At 48.2% G+C, this 16,256-nt stretch overlaps 2 protein-coding genes across 8 annotated transcripts in view; one reads left to right on the top strand and one right to left on the bottom strand.

Moving 5' to 3' along the window:
* DNAH10 (dynein axonemal heavy chain 10) overlaps positions 1-3,377 on the top strand; it is a 49,845-nt gene extending 46,468 nt beyond the window's left edge. For both annotated transcript variants that reach the window (XM_085555559.1, XM_015877792.3), the window contains 7 exons: positions 210-381; positions 509-640; positions 1,060-1,271; positions 1,374-1,541; positions 1,775-1,955; positions 2,658-2,803; positions 3,044-3,377. In XM_085555559.1, the coding sequence (XP_085411685.1) occupies positions 210-381; positions 509-640; positions 1,060-1,271; positions 1,374-1,541; positions 1,775-1,955; positions 2,658-2,803; positions 3,044-3,190 (1,158 nt within the window). In that variant the 3' untranslated portion in view covers positions 3,191-3,377. The remainder of the gene's footprint in view (positions 1-209; positions 382-508; positions 641-1,059; positions 1,272-1,373; positions 1,542-1,774; positions 1,956-2,657; positions 2,804-3,043) is intronic.
* A 134-nt stretch (positions 3,378-3,511) lies between these two features.
* The window catches only part of CCDC92 (coiled-coil domain containing 92), a 50,490-nt gene continuing 37,745 nt past the window's right edge, over positions 3,512-16,256 (bottom strand). Inside the window, exons 1-5 of one of the 6 annotated variants that reach the window (XM_015877826.3) lie at positions 12,111-12,181; positions 7,669-7,819; positions 7,348-7,389; positions 5,563-6,299; positions 3,512-4,357 (exon numbers count right to left, since the gene is read on the bottom strand). In XM_015877826.3, the coding sequence (XP_015733312.1) occupies positions 4,340-4,357; positions 5,563-6,299; positions 7,348-7,389; positions 7,669-7,798 (927 nt within the window). In that variant the 5' untranslated portion in view covers positions 7,799-7,819; positions 12,111-12,181 and the 3' untranslated portion in view covers positions 3,512-4,339. Of the gene's footprint in view, positions 4,358-5,429; positions 6,300-7,347; positions 7,390-7,668; positions 7,820-11,608; positions 11,687-12,110; positions 12,182-14,680; positions 14,855-16,256 lie in introns of those variants that run through there. The other 5 variants (XM_085555601.1, XM_085555599.1, XM_015877823.3 and 2 more) reach the window with 5 other exon arrangements.

Below are 16,256 nucleotides of genomic sequence, written 5' to 3'. Positions count from 1 at the left end.
GCTGCATGTACACAAATACATCACCAAGACTGGCTCTCAGGAGTGGCCCAGAGCAGCTCCTCTTGAGAAGGAGGAAGCCTTCAAGGGAGACAGCATTAGACACTGTGCAGCCACTGCAATAGCAAAATGCTTTGGAACTTCTAGTGTTATTTTAACTGTGTTTTCTGCCTCACAAGGCAGTGCTCTATAACCAGTGTAATTATTTCTAGGTCATGTATGGGGGCCGTGCCATTGACAGCTTTGATCGCCGCATTCTGACTGTCTATATGGATGAGTACCTCGGTGATTTCTTATTTGACACATTCCAGACATTTCATTTTTACAAAAATGATGAGGTTGATTACAGGATTCCACAAGGGAATGTGAAAGACGACTTTGCTGGTAAGTAATGCTTTCTCTGTCATGTAAGTTATTATTTAATAACTCTGCTTACACTATGCATGGTCTGGTAGCTGTAGTGCAATGTGTGCATCAGTATGAAGATAGTAAGTGTGTTTTTGTATTGCAGTGGCAATAGAAGGTCTGCCCCTGGCTAATAGTCCAGAAGTATTCGGCCTTCACGCCAATGCAGAGATCGGGTATTACACACAGGCAGTTCGGAGCATTTGGTCTCATCTTCTTGAGCTGCAGCCTCAGACAGGTACATCCAGCCCTTGGGACTGTTTGTGCAGATAGGAACTAACGAGGTGGTGAACTGCACTGCAGGGATTGTGCTGCCAAGTGTCCTGCAGCCACACAGCACAGTCTGGGGCCTTTGGAACCCCGCAGGCTGCAGCACAGCCCGGCTCTGCCTGCCAGCACATGGAATGGCCTCATGGAGCAGAGGCTGCAAAGAGCAGGGGCTGAAAAGCAACTGAGCTGCTGAGCCCTGACAGCAGGAAAGTAGCTCAGCATGTGCTCAAAGTGCTGGGCATACAGGGAACCTGCTGGTGCCAAGGTCAGTGCTGCATGGGGCGGGTAAAGACGTGTGGGTGCCGAGCAGTGAGTCAGCCTGCACAGTTCTCTTATAAAAATTAATAACAGGGGGGATTTAGTCTCACTCGGTTATTTTTGTTTCAGGTGAATCTGGTGCCGGAGTTAGTCGAGATGAATACATTGCTCATGTTGCTCAGGATATAGAAAACAAAATACCAGAAGTATTTGATCTTCCCAGGATAAGAAAAGCATTTGGAATGATCCTAACCCCGACAACTGTGGTGCTGCTGCAGGAACTGGAACGTTTTAATAAGCTCATCGTTTGCATGGCAAAGTCACTGGCTGAACTGCAGCGTGTACGTAACAGCAGTGCTACCACTGCTCACAGCAGCAGATCCATCAGCTGAGGCTGTAATTAGCACCAGCTCCGGCACTCAGCACTGTCACTGTCATTGCAGGCCTTGGCTGGGGAAGTTGGGATGAGCAGTGAGCTGGACGACGTGGCTCGGGCACTCTTTAATGGGCAGATTCCTGGCATCTGGAGGCGGCTGGCCCCCGACACGCTGAAAACACTCGGAAATTGGATTATTTTCTTCAGAGATAGGTATAACCAGTACAACACATGGGTAAGTAAGCAAGGGGCTCCAGGAAGCTCTTTTTCAGTCTATCTTATACACAGTGCAAAATAGTGATGGGGTGCAGAAGTTGTTGAAATTTCACTGCTTTAAATAATTTAAACTTATTGTAATCAATCACTGCCTCAAATGAGAATGAAGCCTCTGGCCAGCCTTTAAGATTAGCCTCTGAGCTGAGGAGAGCAGACCAAGCACTGCAGGCTGACTTCAGTTACTGATTGCAGGTAAATGAGAGTGAACCAAAGGTGATGTGGCTCTCAGGCCTGCACATTCCAGAGTCATACCTGACAGCTCTTGTTCAAGCCTGCTGCAGGAAAAACAAGTGGCCCCTGGATCACTCCACCCTTTACACCGAGGTGACCAAATACAGGACTGCAGAGGACATCACTGAAGGGCCCACACAAGGTAAGTGACTTCATGGGTATTTGAGGAGAAAAAATAGTTAACTGAGGCCAGAAGGGAGAAAGAAACTGCTTGGCTGAAACTGCTGAGCAGAATTTGATTGCACCTCTGCAGACAACACATGCAGACAGTGCAAATAATGTATTTAAACAAAAAGGTAAATACAGTTATGTGTTACCTACTGTGTAAAGATACCCTTGAAATTGTGGTGCCTCGCAGTGTTCTAATTACTGCATAGAGCACACCACATGTAGGGCCAGATGAGCAGCTCTGAGTATTAGACCTGATTGACAAAAACAGAGCTGCTGTCCCCCTCCATTTCCAACACAGCTTTCAGTTAGTTAATAACAAGTCACTTTCTTCCCTGTATTTACTAAGATTCAAACATCCACCTTCTGTCGGTGTGATGTAACCAGCAGAGTGACAACGCTTGCTTGGAACTGGGCTATTACACAAGCAAATAACTGGAAGGCAGCATCCACTGTAGGGAGGAAAACAGCAAGAAAATCAGTATTTAGTCCAACACTATTTATCATACAGAATGCAGCTCAGCCACTATCAATTGTAAATTGCTATAAATCCACAGCTTGCAGCTGTGTTAAAAGAACAAACTGCAGACAAGTTTCACTCCTCCTTGCAGATGCAGTTTGAAAGGATCTGAGTTTTGTCACTGCTGTCTAAGATGCTGCTTTTCTGCCTTTACAGGCTGCTTTGTTTCTGGCCTGTTCCTGGAAGGGGCAGATTGGGACACAGAGAACGGCTGCTTGATAAAAAGCAAACCAGGAGAGCTGGTGGTGGAGTTACCCATCCTGAAGATAATTCCCATTGAAGCACACAGGCTCAAACTCCAGGTACTTTTTTCCACTGGGTACATTTGCTTATTAACTTCCTCCTGTTCCTAAATCTCAGTAGTTGCGAGTCCTTTTAACACCAGCAGCACTATCATTGCCACTAGCACGTAAACTGTGCAGCAGCAAGTTTCTCCTCACTCAGAGTGAATGGCTGAAGACAACCATCTCTTACAGACCCCTGTTGCTTCCACTTTCACGCAGTACTTTGAGCACTACTCAGTGTCCTCCTTCCCTCCTTAGAACACCCTCCGGACACCAGTGTACACCACCTCGCAGAGAAGGAACGCGATGGGCGTTGGCCTTGTTTTTGAAGCTGATCTTTACACCACAAAGCACATTTCCCACTGGGTGCTTCAAGGCGTGTGTCTCACTTTGAATGCAGACTGACAGTCTGGAGTTAGGCATTACATGATCCTCACAGCATCCCCTGTGTTAGAGAGGGAAAAAGAAAGAGGCAAAGACTGAGCCCCCAGGTGGGGTAGCATCCCCTCAGGTCCACCTGGCTTCCAGCAGCACATTATAACTGTGAGCTACTGGCATCAATAAACAATAATAATCATAAATAATCAATAAATGAAGAGTTTTTCATCATTTGTATTTCCTCTTAGAAACACTTTAAGCTGGTATATGTGTGTGTGGAAAAAGTATATACATACATATAGAAAAGACATAATAAGTCTCACAGACACAAAGACTGAAGTTTGGCTGTACGGTTGTAAGAAATGGTTTTAATTGCCCAAAGCATCACTTCTGCTGGGTTTGGAAGCGATGCCTTCCACCAGCCTTGAACAAGAGGCAGGGTACTTCACTCATACAATAGCCATAAAAATATGGCAACGACCACCAAAGAAATCCCCAAACCCAAAACACTGCTGGTAAATACAATACACTTTGAACTCCAGGATAACAGACTTTCCTCAGCTGATCATTACTCAGGAAGAGCTTTCCCCATCCCCCCCATTCATGAAACAAACCCTAGCACAGAACTGGCAAGGCACAATGCTGACAAGCATTTCCTGGGCTTCTCAAACTAGCAAGTGCCTGAGCTGTGAGGGCACAGGGACAGGGCACAGGAGGCCTTCAGGTCAGCGGACAATCAGATCCTCTCTGACTGGGACCAACCCTGCAGTAAGTTCTCATGCTGCACAGGGAAGTTAGCAGTACCACAGGTAGGAAAGAACAGCTTGTTTTCATCCTGTCAGTGCCTTTTTGGGAGGGGGAGAAAGCTGACAAGTAGTTACCCAAGGCTCCAGAGGGAAACACACCAACACACAGCTGCAGAAAAAAAGCTGGAGGGGCAGACTACAGCTGGCAAGGGGAAGGAAAGAGGGCAGGCAGGGATCCTTCATCAGCTTTTACAAAGGTTACGTGTTCGAAATTTTTGAAGGCACATCATAAGCTTAGCAGCATTTGGGAGCTGTTTTTTCTTGCCGGTCCTACTCAGAGGCTGCAGACAAGAGTGAAGCAGAGGCAAGCTGGAGGTGCTGAGCAGAATGTAAGGAAAACTCCTTTCCAAAACTTACGTACGCACAGCTCTCAGTATGCCTTTCTTTCCTAGAAAAAAAGAACAAAAAGAAGGAACAGAAATCAAGTAGCCTAACAACAGATGCAGGGTCTGCCTGTTGCTAACTTGACAGGGGAACCAGGACAGGTACAAGGCAAGTGCATCCCAACTGACTAGGATAAAAATCAGGGATGCCAGGTTCTCCTCTTGTAACAAGCGGGTAAGTCAGTTACATTTAAAACTGAGCACACACGTTTCAGAGGAACAGCTCCGGCTTCTAAGCTACTATAAGTCAGAACTGCCCACAGTACCCTGAATAAGTCTCATCTTTTCAAGAAAAAAAACCCAACAACCTTTACAAAACAAAGTGCAGGTCAGAGCATAAAGAACCGTTCTCATACAGGACAGCCAGGTACATTTTCTCCCTGAAAAAAAGGAGCTCTCAGCCAGTATGGAAGGTGCCACAAGTGCAGTGCACTGACTGACTAGTGTAAAATGATGCCACTCAGTTTAAAAATACAAACAAAAACAATGTGTTCATACTCTGAGAGGACCATTAACCATTGAAGACAGTGATTTTCCACCTTCCTTCCTCATTTTTTGCTTAAAGCCACAAACCAAAGCATTTAGGGCTGAACAATGCTTACTGGGACTCTCAGGACTTTGAGAAACTATCAACACAGTTTACAACTGATAGCTTTTGAAGGAAAAAAAAGTCCTTAATTTGTTTTGAAGTGTATGTACAGCCACATGGATTTCCAATGCTACCATGAGGAAGGCTTTGTCATGAAAGTCAATGCTTGTGTATGAAGTAAGTGCTACATACACAGTGAAGACAAAAGAACCATTGCTATTCAAATGCTAACAGCCGATACGTATTGCTGCAGGTTTATAGGTAAGTTTGTTCTCACTAATATTAATAACACAGCCTGCAGCATGTGCCTTTGTCCACATGTGTAAATACAATAAATGGAGCAGTGCTCAGAAGCAAGCAGTCAGGTACCCCTGATTTGGCCACAGCATTTAGTAGTTATATACCTTGCCATATGAACACAGTCCTAGTAGGTTTCAATAGAGGAGGATAATCTATTAATGATGTATCTGGAAGAAGTTTGGCATGCATGGGGCATCAAAAAGAAACTTTACTGCAGGTGCTATTTATCCTATAGGATCACAGTGCATAAACAGCAACAGAAAAGGGCAACAGTGATTTGACTCAAACAGTTCTGTCTGTCCCTGAGTGCTTTCTGACCACCTTGCTTCCATTGACCTGATCCACCGCCAGCGTTTCAACCTCTGGCTGAGGCTGGGAGGGCGCGACGTGGTGGATGCGATGTGCCACTCCAACGTGTGCCTTGTGTGGCTTCTCTCGGGCTGGGCTCTGCGATTCACCCGATGCTCGATCCGAAGCAATGGGTGGAATAACCAGTGGCCTCTCCTTAATAAGATGGACCTCTGATGTTTCTCTGGCCAACAGAAATGGAGTGGGATCAGGCATGGCATCCACATGCTCTCTTAACAGCAGCTTCCGACTATCGGATCCTATTCTGTAGGCCTCTTCAAACTCCGGATTGAGTGGTGTTGACAAACTCTTCTTCATTCTGCGCCGTGGAGTCTCAGGCAGTTTATCTTTGGGAGGGGCTGGCTTATAGCTGGACAACACTGGACTGCCTGAAGGGGTCCCCTCTGAAGTCCCACTTGAACTCATCAGCTTCTTCTTAGTAGCGTGCAGTTGAGAAGTTAAATAAGCAATAGTGCTCGCTCTCTGCTCTAGTTCACTCGACAGCATATTGAGCTTATGGCTTTTCATTTTTAACTCTTCCAAATACTTCTTTTCTCTTTCTTTAATAGTGTTTTCCAGCACCATTATCATTGCATTCTTTTGTTCAAGTTCTTTCAATAATTCATTGTTTTCAGCCTCTTTGGCTTTCAGCTGAGCTTCAAGATCTTCACACTTTCTTTTGAGTTCATCACTTCTTGAACTAATGTTTCCTAGAACAGGAAAAGCAGAAGCATTTCAAAGTTAGTAGCTGTCATTAAGAAAACTGCTGCAGCAGGGTTCCTTTTGGCATTCCAAGGCCACAGGAAGAGCCCAAAGACCAACTTCTGCCAATACCGTAGCAATTACTTCATCTTCAGAAGCAGCAGGATGGCTTTTACAGGAAAAGGTGAAGAGTTTGTGCCACTGACTGTATTTAAAAGATGCTTCATTCACTGAGGAGAACAGATTACAGAAATCATGCTTGCAGAACTTGCTCCAAATTGGAGCTATTTTGCAAATTCTCTGACCATTAAGACTCTCAGTTATAAGTTGTTAGATGTTGTTCATAGTGGACAACAGTGAACATCACTATTAAACCACCTACTCTGAAAATCCTGTGATGAAAAGCATCTGAGCAGCACTGCAGTATTATGAAATAATGCTGAACCCGTGCAGTTCCTCACTTGCTTTGCTAAATATTCATGTTCTCTCTTACTCACATGATATACACTGTCCTGCAGTAGCCCAGATTCAGGAGGTTACTCCCAGGGAGCATTTAATTAATTCCTCTGCTTCACTTGTTGATAACATAATGCAGCTGAGCTGACTAGCAGCTATGCCAGCTAACTTCTAATTAAACAGCCTCACTCCTGCTGCTAAAATTCATGTTCCCATAAAGCCTGTTGGGAACTGACTGTCTATTAAAAGAAAGCAGTCAGTGGTTCTACACTCTATTCCTGGGTCTCTCAGACATCTCCTATGTGACCTTGTTAAACTTATTGTCAAGGTTTTATGGTTTTTGTTATCAGTATTCCAAACTGTAACACTGTGTAATGCACTGGGAGTTAAAGAGTTAATGCTCCAGTTTGTGGATGGTGTTTAGTTCATTGATAACAGTGATTCTGGAAAGGAGAAAACTACTCTTGCACCACTTGAATTTATAGTCAACAATATCCCATATGCAAAGTATTCTCAGCTACTTGTAACAGAGAAAGTAAAACATTAAGAAACGAGGCAGTTTAACATGAACATTAAAGAAAAATGCTACGTGTTCCTTACCTGACAAGTCAGAACTCTTCACTGTCAGCTCATAGGTCAGGTCTGGGGGAAGAAATAGTTACTTTATTTTTTAAAACAAGCATATTTAAAATAACGGAGATGTGCTGCATGTTATCAAATCTTGAGCAACCAGAACAAGAAGGTAACAGGTGTTTATTTTTTTTATCATTAAGCAAAGAATTTTCTTTATTTCACACTTGTTATGCCCTGAGATACATAAACCCAAAGCACACACTGTGATGGGCTCTACTGCCCAGCACTTTCCCCATCCTTGTGGGAAGAGACAAAGCCTGACCCAGCACCATCACCCTCCCCAGGTACCTGTGCAGTGCTGCTGCAGGCGCCGGATCTCGGCATGGAGGCCCTTCAGGGTGCTGGCATGTTCTCTCTGGAGAAACAAGAGGTTCTTCTGGGCGCTGTGCAGCTGGTTCTCCAGGTTTGACGTTGCCATCCTGGCATGCAGTGACTCTGTCTGTGGGCAGAGGCAGAACTGTATCAGTGACTTCACTTGCAGATACATACATATAAAGAGCCTCACTCTGCAGCCTGGTCCAACAGAATCAGCTGAATGATACCATTAATGAATTGATACGCAACCATGCAAGTGCCACACAAGTAAAAGGTTTTCCTGTTTCACGCTATTTCAATTAGAAATACTCTCATTTCAGACGTAGCCTAATTTAACTCTAGGCCAGAGCAGCTTAGGGAACTCATTTCTTTGGAGTTAACACATTTAGAGGATTAACTTCAGACAAAGTCACTAATCCTGTTACAAGATAAAAGTCAGGTTCTGAGAAATGGGCCATAATGCCTCTGTCTTGCTGGGGGTTTTGTTTACCTCCAGGGATACAGGAATTAGTGACATCCCTGGACAATAACATGGAAGAAAGGACTAAATTGCACCGTCACTACAGAGAAACACAAAACAAGGAATCCTTAATGCAGCTGAATGCAGCCGTGCACACTGAGCTGGGAATGGAGCTCTCTGGCTGCTGCCGCCTGCTATTGCATTTCCTCAGCTGTGCTCCTGCCAGCACTGCTGCAGCCCTGTGCCACTTGAGCCTGGCATCCCACACAGGCCTCGGTGACACTGTAAGATGGAGACAAGAAGAAGGGCTTTTTTAAAGAGTAAACAAGCAGATTTTTGTTTGTCAGGTTATGAGTACAAAGAAAACTTCACAGCAGTGGGGTTTTCTCCCAGAACAGTCACAGAATGAGGCCTTTAATGAGAGGCCGGTTAGCTTTATAGGCTAAGGCAGAAGATAAAAACAATCAGCAGCAGAGCATCATTTCCCCTGCAGCACTGGTAAGTTAATCAGTGAGAGCAATTAAACCAATCCTCTATGATGAGTTTCAGCTGCAGCCCCTCTGTAAGCAGAGCCTCCCTCCTGAGCATGGAGATCAAAGGGCCAGCATTCCCCAGCCCATGAACAAGAGATTCCAATGCACAGCTTCATCACTTGCTCATCACAAACAGTGGTTAGTACTTCAACAGACAACTCTTGCCTTGCAGGAGCTGGGCAGGCTGTGGGCCTGTTCTGATCACAGCTACTTGGATGGAGTTCCAAATACATCAATGAAGTGAGCGTTATTTTTGGGCTGTGCATTAGGTGCTGGTGCACAAGGTGAGAGCACACCTACACCCTGCTGCAAGGGAAGAGCCAGGAGATGCTCATCTGAAGACACAGCCTAAAGGAATCCACTGGAACAAAGCCCAGCTGACTGTAGTTATTAGAGACACCTCCTTGGTACCACTACACATAACAGACAGGGTGACTATCATGTGGGAAGCCACCTCAGCTCCCCAGCAGCAGACACGGGCAGGCTGTGACCTTCCTCTCCACTGACACCCAGCCATCGCTCCCTTGGAATGTGACAAAAGCTGCCAGATGCTTTGTGTGTGCTGCACTAAATACAACCTCAAGGACAGAAGTTCTCTTGGAAGAACCTTATATTGATAGTCTCTGTTTTAAAGGCTGCCATGGAACTGACCAAACATCCCTAAACGTAGCTTTAATGACAAAACGCCAACAACAGACACTTAGCTGCTCTTTGCTTAGATCAGCTCTCCCATCTCCAGACACTTATGCTGTACCAATAGTGTTTGCTCAGCTTATTTCAAAGGACATCCTGAAGGAAACCATGCAGTCTGGCTGTGGAGTCAGCTCAAGCTTTGCTGTCCTGTGCAGACATTCACTTTACCCCCCAGAGCCAACTCAATACCGTTGTTTTTCTACTGATGCAGCCCCAGCAGCAGCACAGCCCAATTCCCCCCTATTACACAAGTTCAGATCTATGGTCGCCCCTCACTCAGTGCTCTGTGCATCGGATGGAGCCCTCTAAGCAGGCAGTGCTTCCCACAGCCAGGCTCTCAGACCATTCACCCACACACAGCCCTGCCCTCAGCACACACTGTGATGCACAGCCACAGCTCAGTGCTGCCTCAGCCTCCAGCTGAGCACTGCAGAACAGGCTGCACAACACAAGGCGATAGGCTGAGAAACCATGCAGAGCTCCATCACACTTCCATGAGGAGCAGGAAGCAATTGAGCATGTGTGTGAATTGTGCACACCTTTATCATCAAGGAGCTCTGCCACTGATGACACAACTCACGTGTTCTTCCCACACAGATGGACACTTCCAGCAGCAAACCAAGGTACTGCCCCCCTTTAACACCACCAGGAGAAATGAGCATCACCAGAGCTATTCACTGATCACACAGATCCCAACCAGCACCCACTATGGCACTGCTGGATGCCCCCACTTACACCAAGACAATGATGCTATCATTTATAAACTAACATAGGGACAAATGAGGCACACGTTCACTGGAGACAGCACAAACATATCAGCAGGGCTGGCTCTCATCAACAAGTGAAGCAATCAGAGGGAGGCACAGCCACCAGCACCCCACGCAGCAGCACCCCACGCAGCAGCACCCCACGCAGCAGCACCCCACACCCCCTTTGCAGTGCAGCACTCAGGGTGGGCTGTATCCAGGCCTGGTGCTGCCCACCCTGCACATCTGACTGCAGCACCCCACCACCGCTGGCAGCGCTGCAGCAGCACACTGAGGCACACAACCTGCTCTCTGTGCAGCTCCAGCACACGCTGCATACTGCAGCAAAGCACCACCAAGGCCTCACAGAGAACAGCCACACACCTCATGCCTTTTGCCTCCCCTTTCTGTTTGTTTTATAAACCACAGCAGCAGCAAAATGACCATCAATGCGTGTGTCCGTTCAGAGCGCACCCACCCCCTTCAAACACAGCAGCACACTGACCCACACATTGATCTTCCAGTGAACTGCAGCTCATAACCCCCCACACTATTAGCTGCCATCACTTCTGAGTCAAAGCATTGGGAAGCATGGGAACGCTTCAGACAAATGAAGCCATGAGCTCCAGTGCCACCATTACATTCCTTTCTTTTCTTACCCTGAGAAACGAGGTGAGACTGGAACTCCAACAAAAGCACAAATTACGTAAGTGTTCCCGTTACACACGGAGCATCATCGCAAGGCCCGGCCAAGCTCAAGGATACACAAACAATCCTTGAATCTTCTGCTATTTTAAAACAGTTTCTTAACCCAGAAAGAAGCGCTGGGAGCCCAACAGAAATGGGAGTAAAGCTCAGAACGAGACCATTGCAACTGTGTATCTTGTACCACAACGCTTGTAACACTCAGGATATATTTTGTTGCCCATTAAGCTCCATGTTCTGGAATAGCAGCACTGGGCTGTTTCTATTCTCCCTGCTCTGTTGGTAGAGAATCAAGTAAAGCAGCAGGCCTAAATGAGCACAACACCCCAACACCTGCAGCCTCCCGAGCCTGAGCACACGCAGCAGTTTGATTTTTGTCAGTGAAATGATAAAACACATTGAAACAATAGCCTGAAAACCCCCAGAGCGTGCAGTGCTACCTGGAATGGGAACTAATGGAATCTGAACTAAAGGGCACGGCTTGAAGGAACGGAATTAAACTCTGCGATAACGATCTCGGCAAGGACGGGGCCAAGAACTGCACTAAGATACACAGATATTCATCTTGTTTTAAGGGAATAAGGGGGAACTTTGCAGACACACGGAGCGTGGGGAGGGCGGAAAGCGAACAGCAAACAGCAGCGGGGCTGACATGCACGATTAATATTGAAGCAGCCGACCCAGCGCTCACAGCCCCGCACACAGCGACGGGCACGACACCATCGGTTCACCCAGCAGCACAACCGCACGGATCAGGCCAAAGCCCACGGGATTACCTTGGCCTACGGGCGAGCTATAGGACAAAGCTATAGCTATAGGACAAACCGGAGCTATAGGACAAACCGGAGCTATAGGACAAACCGGAGCTATAGGACAACCCTATAGCTATAGTGCAAACCGGAGCTATAGGACAAACCTATGGCTATAGGACAACCCGGAGCCCTGTTCGCATCCGCCGCGGCCCCGCACGTCGCAGCCACACGTCGCTCCCCTCCGGCCCCGCAATGCAGAGCGACCCCGCCCCGGCCCCGCCCCCGCAGCCCCGCAACCACCGGCGCAGGTTCTGCTCGGCAGCACAACAACACAACACAATAGAATACAATACAATAGAATACAATACAACACCACACGGCCCAGCACTGAGGTGCCCCTCAGCACAGCGCCGTGTCCCCGCGGCCCTGTCTCTCATGATGCAGCAGGCCCCTCTCACATCCGCCGCCCTCGAGCCGTGCGCTGTCCCGCTCCGCACCCCGCCCCGTCCCCCCTCGCCCCGCTCACCTTCTCTCTGTATCCCGAGCCCCCGGTCGCTCCGTTACCGGCTCATCTCATCTCTCTCCTGTCCCAGCCCCGGGGGCGGTGGCGCAGGCGCACGTTGTGTTGCGGCAGCCCGGCCCGTCGCTGTGGTAACGGGGCTCAGCGCTGCCGGCCGTTACCGTGGCCACGCCCACTCCGGGAGGGCGCGCTCCCGCCGCGTGCACGCGCTCTGGTAGCGCCATGCTCTTATCGGGGAGGGCGCGCTCCCGCCGCGTGCACGCGCTCCGGCAGCGCCGCGCTCTGTATTGATGCTGCTCGCAGCAGCGTTTGCTTTTGCTTCCAGTTTATAGCACCTGCTGCAACTCTGCAAGGAACACGCTGCTCCCTGCAGCAGGGCTGTGCAGCAGCACGGCTGTGCATCCTCAATGCCATCGTGCATTGAGCAGCAAGCTGAGTGCACGCTGCTCTCAGCCATTAAATGTGCAATGAATTGACCTGCTGCTCGGCTGCAAAGCTGCACTGTGGCCGTGCGGGCCAAGCTCATGGGGTGGATGTAAGCCAGGATGGTGACTGTACATCTCCTAACAAAGCACTCCCCACCTTTCAGTTATAGCCTGGGCTGCCCTTTCAATCAGCAGATGTGTGATCAGGGTCCAGATCTGCCTTCCGAAAGCTCTTCAGCTGAGCTCGGTCAGCCCACAAAGACACAGAGCCCAAAGTGTGGGTCAGTAACAGAACACCAAGTGCAAAAAGAAGACCTGCGACATCTGCATTTTGTGTTTAAAGCTTTTGCAACAACAACATCAACAACAGCAACAAAATCCTATCAGCAATCACTGGCAGATGTATGCCCACCCTCTGCCCGTTGCTTTCTATTGAAGATCACCAGGATAAAGAGCAGTGACCCCTGTGTTCAGGGAGCACAGTATGGACACGAGCTGGATGTGCCGCAGCTGTTCCCATGCAGTAACTCATTGCATGCACTCACACACGAGCTGTGATCGTTTCCTTTCCGGTCAGTGATGGAGCAGCTCTGGAGGAGCAGATTCTCAGTGGGAGATGCACCCTTGGGCCAAAGGATTGTTAAATCAGCATCAAGAAACCTCCTGCAATGGGACCTGACAGCTGTACGGCACTAGGCTGAGCCTGTGTTTATTCTGGAGTATTTGCCTGGCTTACACAGAGCTCTTTTCCTTCTCTCTGAGTAATTTCCCATCATTGCTACCGCATGGGTTCATTTCCATGGCAGAGGAAGAGAAGAGGTACTGGAGCTGTCAATAGCTGAATCAGAACCATCCCAGCAAGAGCTGGGGCTGATGTTCTTCTCCCCATGGGGTACAAGCAGGCAGACAGTGCAAAGTCCTGCCTGCACCTGAGTGAATTCAAGCACAGAAGAACTGCAAAACTACTGCAGGGAGTCCAGAAAGTCCTCCCCCAATTACACTGTGTGTTGTAACCCTACTGGGTGTTTGGCACCCCCCTGAGTCACCCATGGCTCCATGTACAGGCCCACAACCAGCTCAGGGTCATGGAATCAGCATCTTTGAGGCTGGGAAAGTCCTCTAAGATCCTCCAGCCCAGCCCACCCCCACCGTGCCCACTGAGCACGTCCCTCAGTGCCACATCCCTGTGGTTCCTGACCACCTTTGAGGATGGTGACGACCCCCCACCTCCTTGGGCAGCTCGTGCCAGGGCCAGTGCACACCCTGCAGAGCTTTAAACCATGTTAGACAAAGCAAGGCAGGAACACAGCACTCATTTTGCAGATGGAAGATTCAAGGCATGGAAATATTAAATAACCTGCCAGAGCACACTGGAAGCTGAGCTGCACTGCCGGAGGGCTTGCCTCACATTTTGAGAGAAATGATCTCTATTCCCATGCAACAGAACAGGCTTACTGCTATCTAGGGAAGTACAGATGCCTATAATCTGCTTTGTGAAGAAAATGGGTTTAAACCATCAGAATACAGCACCAGGATCTGAGCGTGCATTGTGAATCTAACACACACACTAGCCTAGAGGTGCAGCATCCTTCCTCCACCCAGCTCAGTGCTCTGCTGTCTCCAAGTGAGAAAAAACAAACAGGTTTTGTTTTCACTCCTCTGATAGTGGCTGGTGCTGACGTGCAAACTGCTGTCATCTGTGGCTTTTTTTCTTCTTTTTTTCCCCCTTTTTCCTAGGCTATAAAATAATTAGGCCCGCTCCCCAGTTAGTTTTGCTCCTTGCATCTTGGAGGATCTGTGCTTGCTGTTGAGCAGCACTGCATGTTTGGGAGCTGTAAAGATGTCTGTGGTTTTATTGCTCGACTTTTACAAACCTCGGCTTTGTGTTTTTATGATGGTAACTGCTGTGAGGACATGTAAAAAATAGAGTTTCAATTTGGTGTTTCACTGCACTGATCTTCCTCTTGAAGTTTCAGGGAGTTGGGGATCACTGGCAGAACACAGCAGGTTGCCCCAGGAGATCTCCTTTACCCCAAGTCCTACCTTTGCCAAGCTGGAGAGACACTGATTAACCTGACATGGGTTCAAGGTAGTGCAAAGCTGTGTCAGAACAAAGCAGGGCATGCTGTGGTGTTCACAGCCCCCTCTTACCTTAGACTAATGGTAATACTGAGACATAGGGATGCACTGGCACTTGGCTGCTGTTGAGCTGCGTCAACTCTCTCATTACCAGTCAGGGGAACTCTCAAACCTCATCGTTTTGCCTTGAAGTTACAGGATTGTTTCCATTAGCTTGCTGAGAAGATCAGAAAGGCTCATGGGAACCTGCAGACACAAAACCTGTGGTCAGTGTTGGCTCTCATCTTTTTATCGTGTTCGATTTCAAAGAAGCCCAAAGAACCTGGCAACCATTAAGGAGTTGGTAATACAGCTGTAAATTACATGGCAGCGTCCTGAAAAGAGCCAGTTTTCAGCATTTGGAAAGAAGAAAGTTGAACTGCATTTACTGTATAAGCTGTGGCAAACACTCAGCCCTTCCGATCGATGGGATGAGGACGGGAACAGCTTAGGTTAGGATATTTTTAGATGCTGGGAGTAATCCTGTATTATTTATTATCAGAGATGGTTTGGTCCAGCCACTGATAATGATAGTGCTGTAGTCACTGAGTCTCTGTCTTAAATAAAGTATTCATGGATGCCATTAAAACTCTGCTGCTCATGTCCTCAGCAGATTTTGCAGTGATGAACTCTGAGATAATGGTGGAATGAAAGGCTGTACGAGCAGGAGGCAGGAGCCGCTGGGGGCCCAGCATGCTGCTTTGCCTTGGCCCTACTGCTGATCTGTGCCCTTTTGTGAGGCAGATCCCTCCTCTCTGCACATCTCCTGGCTCGGACTGATGCTGTGCAAGTCTCTGGTGCTTGGAATAATAGACTGAGATGTTGATAGAGGCTTCTTGGCAACAGAGGGACACCAGCAGCAGATAATCACCAGCCTGAGGTCACTGGGTTGCATGAACACAAAGCTGCTCCATCAGACACAAACCCCTTCTCTGGGCCTGCTGAAGGCAGAGCTGTCCCTGATTTAGGCTCCTTCATGGGTCCCCCATGCATGGCTGGGGCGTGGGCAGAGCTGGGCCTTAGCGAATGGTTCTGGATAAAACTAGGAGAGATAGAAGGCTTTGTGTTTTGTTATGTGTTTTCCCATACAGGGTACGGTGGTTTGGCATCTGCCAAGTGAACAGATTAAGAACAGATGGGGAAAGATGTGAAACCCCACTGATCTCTAAGGGATTATTTCAGAAACACAGAGCACGAGCACATGCTGGCTCTTGCTCTCATGTCCTTTCTGCAGAGACTGCCCCAAATGTGCTTCATGCTGGTGGAAAACTCCTCTGCCCCTGCACCTCGGGCAGCTCCAATCTCCTGCCCCTCTCTGCTCTGCTCCTTCCAGCCCCCACCACCTTGTCTCACTCAGGCTGTAGTGGGGGAACTGCTTATGGAGAAGGGCTGCACACTGCCCAGTACACACAGCCTAAAGACTCCCTGACACTCCTCCTTCATCTGCGCTGCAAGCAGCCAGCTTAGCTCCAATTCACGGTTGGATTATTGTCCATCTGTAAAACAAGTCAGGTTGCAAACTCCACATAACACATCCCTACCCGGTGCTGTCCCTAGGCAGGGTATCACCACATGCATTTTTTATTTGCAGCCAGCAGAGGACACTTGC

Source organism: Coturnix japonica, chromosome 9, assembly GCF_054131305.1.
Source record: "Coturnix japonica strain WE chromosome 9, WE-NBRP24, whole genome shotgun sequence".
NCBI classification, from domain to species: Eukaryota; Metazoa; Chordata; class Aves; order Galliformes; family Phasianidae; genus Coturnix; species Coturnix japonica.
This window is presented reverse-complemented; position numbering and strand designations above follow the sequence as displayed.